We start from the raw sequence: 3566 nt of genomic DNA, 5'->3' as shown, positions 1-3566 counted from the left end.
TCTATCTATCTATCTGTCTATCTGAAGGGGATATTTCCCAGCATACAGTGCAGAATCAGTTTAAAATATTATCCTGCAGTCTGGGGATACATATGACAATTACAAGTATTCTATATATATACTTTCTTTCTTTTTTTAAAAACATTTTTATAGATTTAGAATAAGATATATGCACACACAGGGACTTATTGTGTTACCGTGCCAGCAGGAAAAAACAGAAATAACATATTTCCTTCATTGTTGTTTGAGTAACTGACAGTGACAGCCTCAAAGGGCACTGAGGGAATTGGGTGCAGCTGGAGTTTCAGTGTCACAATAGGTCAATAGGGTGTACACCCACTTTCCACTGTCATTCTCTTTCTCTTTCTCTCTTTCTCTCTTTTTCTCTCTCTTTCGCTTACACACACACACACACACACACACACACACAAACACACACAACGAGGACTGCGCATGCAAAAATCTCTTTTTGATGATGTTAATTTGTCTCTTCTCAATGAAAAGACACTAGCAGAGGAACAGTAAGTGCCTTTAACAGACCTCACTGCACATGCCAGTGCAGACACATCACACTATGTTGTTGATGTTAGATGTAGCCTAATATTATACACTTATACTTCAAAATGCTAATAGCACAGTTGTATGTAAGATTTCTGCAGATAATTGTTGTTGAAAAAAATAGGATCCATTCTGTGAACAATTGTGACAACTTTCAGTCAATACTATGACCAATAACTTAACTAAATTAATTAATCTGAATATTTTCCTGTCCGTCTCTTTTCAGATACACATAAAACAAACTGTTGGAAATTCAGATAAAGTCTTACAAAAGGAGTAAAGCTCCTCAAACATGTTGTCTAAGGAGACACACCTTGAAAATTCTTTCTTTTTTGATTCAGGCTGTTTACAGGCAGTGCAGCCGAGGCTGTCCACATTTAGAACCAAGGGAAATGTCTTTCTGCATCTGACTGTAAATGAGTTTGCTGTTTTCTAAAACATCCACTGAGATAACCTTATCTTTAACCTAAAGGGAAATGCCAGAGGCTATCACTAAAGTGCTCCAACCATCCCATGTGTAGTATCAGTCTCAAAACACTATTGGTGTAATCTACCAAGGATGCCACAGAACTTCTTCCTGAGGCTATCATGAGGCCATTTTATTAGTATTTCTAATAATGAGAGCTATAATGAGAGCTGTAAACACAAGGATTTTTACAGTTCTGACCAGTGTTTCACAGGAAAGTTGATTTCCTGATATCAGTGGTGGAAGAAGCATTCCTTTATTTGAATACAATACCAAAGTGTAAAAATACCACCTTACAAGTAAAGGTTGTGCATGCAAAATGTAAGGTAGGTAATCATGATTTGCACAAATAATTAAAGTATCAACAATAAAAGTGTTACTGATGCATTGACACGTGAGAGGAATTTACTGTTACAACTGGTGGAAGTAAAACTAAATTCAGCCACACATACTTTTTAACATGTAACAATACATCATGTTTTATAGACTTTACATATGTTGTATGTAAAATTTTAATTTACAAAATAAAGAACTACAGGTATCATAGTTGGAAAATGTAGTGGAGTGGTAATATCCCCCTTTGAGCTGTAGTGAAGTATAAGTATAAAGTATTAGAAAAAGGAAATACCTATTTAAAGTATAGCTTAAATACCACAAATATTGACAGTACTCTACTGACTGAAATACACTTAAACCCCCCTACAAATACGGGATGGGACATTACTCACTCCTAAAGTGCTGTTTACTGTCAACCAAGCGAAGGACAACAGAGATGCACTGTAAACATCGTACAGTTTTAATGGACAAGTCAAAGTATACTGTCGATGAGTCGGAGCGGTCAGCGGCACTGTTTGTCCCTCTGAGCGCGCCGTAGAAACAGGAAGTACTAGAAAAGCTACAGCAAAACAAAAACACATTGGAACGAAATTATCTCAAAATCACTGTGACTAAAAATGGACAGTGAAAACCCAAAGCCAATGAGTAACGATTCACGCTGCGTGTTCTTTAATACAGGTTCAGAAGACTATCGATGCGTAAGTAGCGAACGTCACTGAGGTTTAGCTTTCTGGCTAACTGGCTAGTTAGCTGCACAACGTTTCACTGTGGGGGGCTTCGTTCATTAATGACTCCACATTATTACTGACTGATTGGTTGGTAAGTTGATTAATGGAGGTCATGGTTCTCAATATTAAAGTGTAACGGTACAACTGAGCCGTCAGTTATCAAGCAGGCTAGCTGTATTAATTGGCCTTCCGTATATTAACTAATTAAAACACTGAAGTAAACTAGCTTTACTGGCTCTCCTGCTAATGGAGAGCTAACATTGATTGAAGTTAACTGAGCTGAGCTTTATGTCTTTTAACTGTGGTTACTTATACTTAATAAAACAACTGTTCCTTAATAATAAACCCACGGTATGCCGGGTTTTAGCCACAAACATGCATGCAGAAAGAGTGTGTTTGTTATTGATAATATGAATGAAGATAAGATATTTGTAGTTTTCTTTTTATAGTTTCTTATCTTGAACTGATAAGTGAACCTGTTTGGCTGTATCTATTTAACAGCTCTTGTTACTAGTTGCAGATTAAGATTTAACAAGCAAAATAAATACAATCTGTAGATTAAACTACTCAGCAGTATATAAAGCAGTCACTGTTTTCGCTGCCTTCTACAACATTAAAGTATTGCTAACATATAATCACAGTAATGTAATAACATAATACTGACAGGGACTATGTTGTATAATGAATACTTTTACTTCAGCTAATTTAAGTATATTATGCTGATAATACTTATTACTTGAGGTTTTTTTTTTAATGCAAGACTTGTATCATAGTGTGGTGTTGCTACTTCTACTAAAGTAAGTAATATGAATACATCTTCAATCAATACCCAAATGTGTGATTCTTATTGTGTTAAGCTGTTTGAGACTGTGTCTGAGAGGTTTTCACTATAATGTCATTTTTAAGAGCAGGGTTTGAGCAGCAGTCATCTGTTCCTGTATATTCTTCCTGTATAATATCAGGACTATTTGCTCCTCCCTCACCAGAGAGATAGCCTAGGGCTCATTCAGTTGCTTGTCACCTCCTGCCTCTGTTACTGCAACTCCTCCCTTGCTGAAGTCTCTCTGTCCACCACCAGACCTCTGCAGCTCATAAAGCATGCCGTCGCCCGCCTGGTATTTGACCTCCATCACGCCCCCCTAAGTGTCAGCTCACTACTCTGTCACTTAACACGCTCTTTGTTTGGGTGGGATGCAGTTTTTTTTGATGATAACTCGCTCTTGTTCCCATTAAGTTTGAATGGACTTATTGTAAGTTGCTCTGGACAAAAGCATCAGCTCAATGGAGAATGCTTTGTAATGTTATGTTTGATTGCATTTTACTGGTGTTCCTGCTATTTTGTTCACACCAACAGGAACACTTTACAACAATTTGCAGATTGTTGTGGTTGAGTCTACACCCTGCACTGGTTTGAGAGAGGATGAAAATCACCCAGTTAGGAAATACCTGGCTCCAATCAATTGTCCCCCCCCCCCTGC

At 37.4% G+C, this 3566-nt stretch overlaps 1 protein-coding gene across 1 annotated transcript in view; it reads left to right on the top strand.

The window, feature by feature from the left end:
- Window positions 1-1883: 1883 nt before the first annotated feature.
- Window positions 1884-3566, top strand: part of si:dkey-100n23.5 (cyclic AMP receptor-like protein A) — a gene marked incomplete in the record, with an annotated part of 38276 nt that continues 36593 nt past the window's right edge. The window contains 1 exon segment of the mRNA XM_035676376.1: window positions 1884-2058. Within this exon segment, the coding sequence (XP_035532269.1) occupies window positions 1978-2058 (81 nt within the window).

This window comes from Morone saxatilis, unplaced genomic scaffold (assembly GCF_004916995.1).
Source record: "Morone saxatilis isolate NCDOM2014 unplaced genomic scaffold, NCSU_SB_2.0 Contig5, whole genome shotgun sequence".
In the NCBI taxonomy this organism is placed as follows: domain Eukaryota; kingdom Metazoa; phylum Chordata; class Actinopteri; family Moronidae; genus Morone; species Morone saxatilis.
This window is presented reverse-complemented; position numbering and strand designations above follow the sequence as displayed.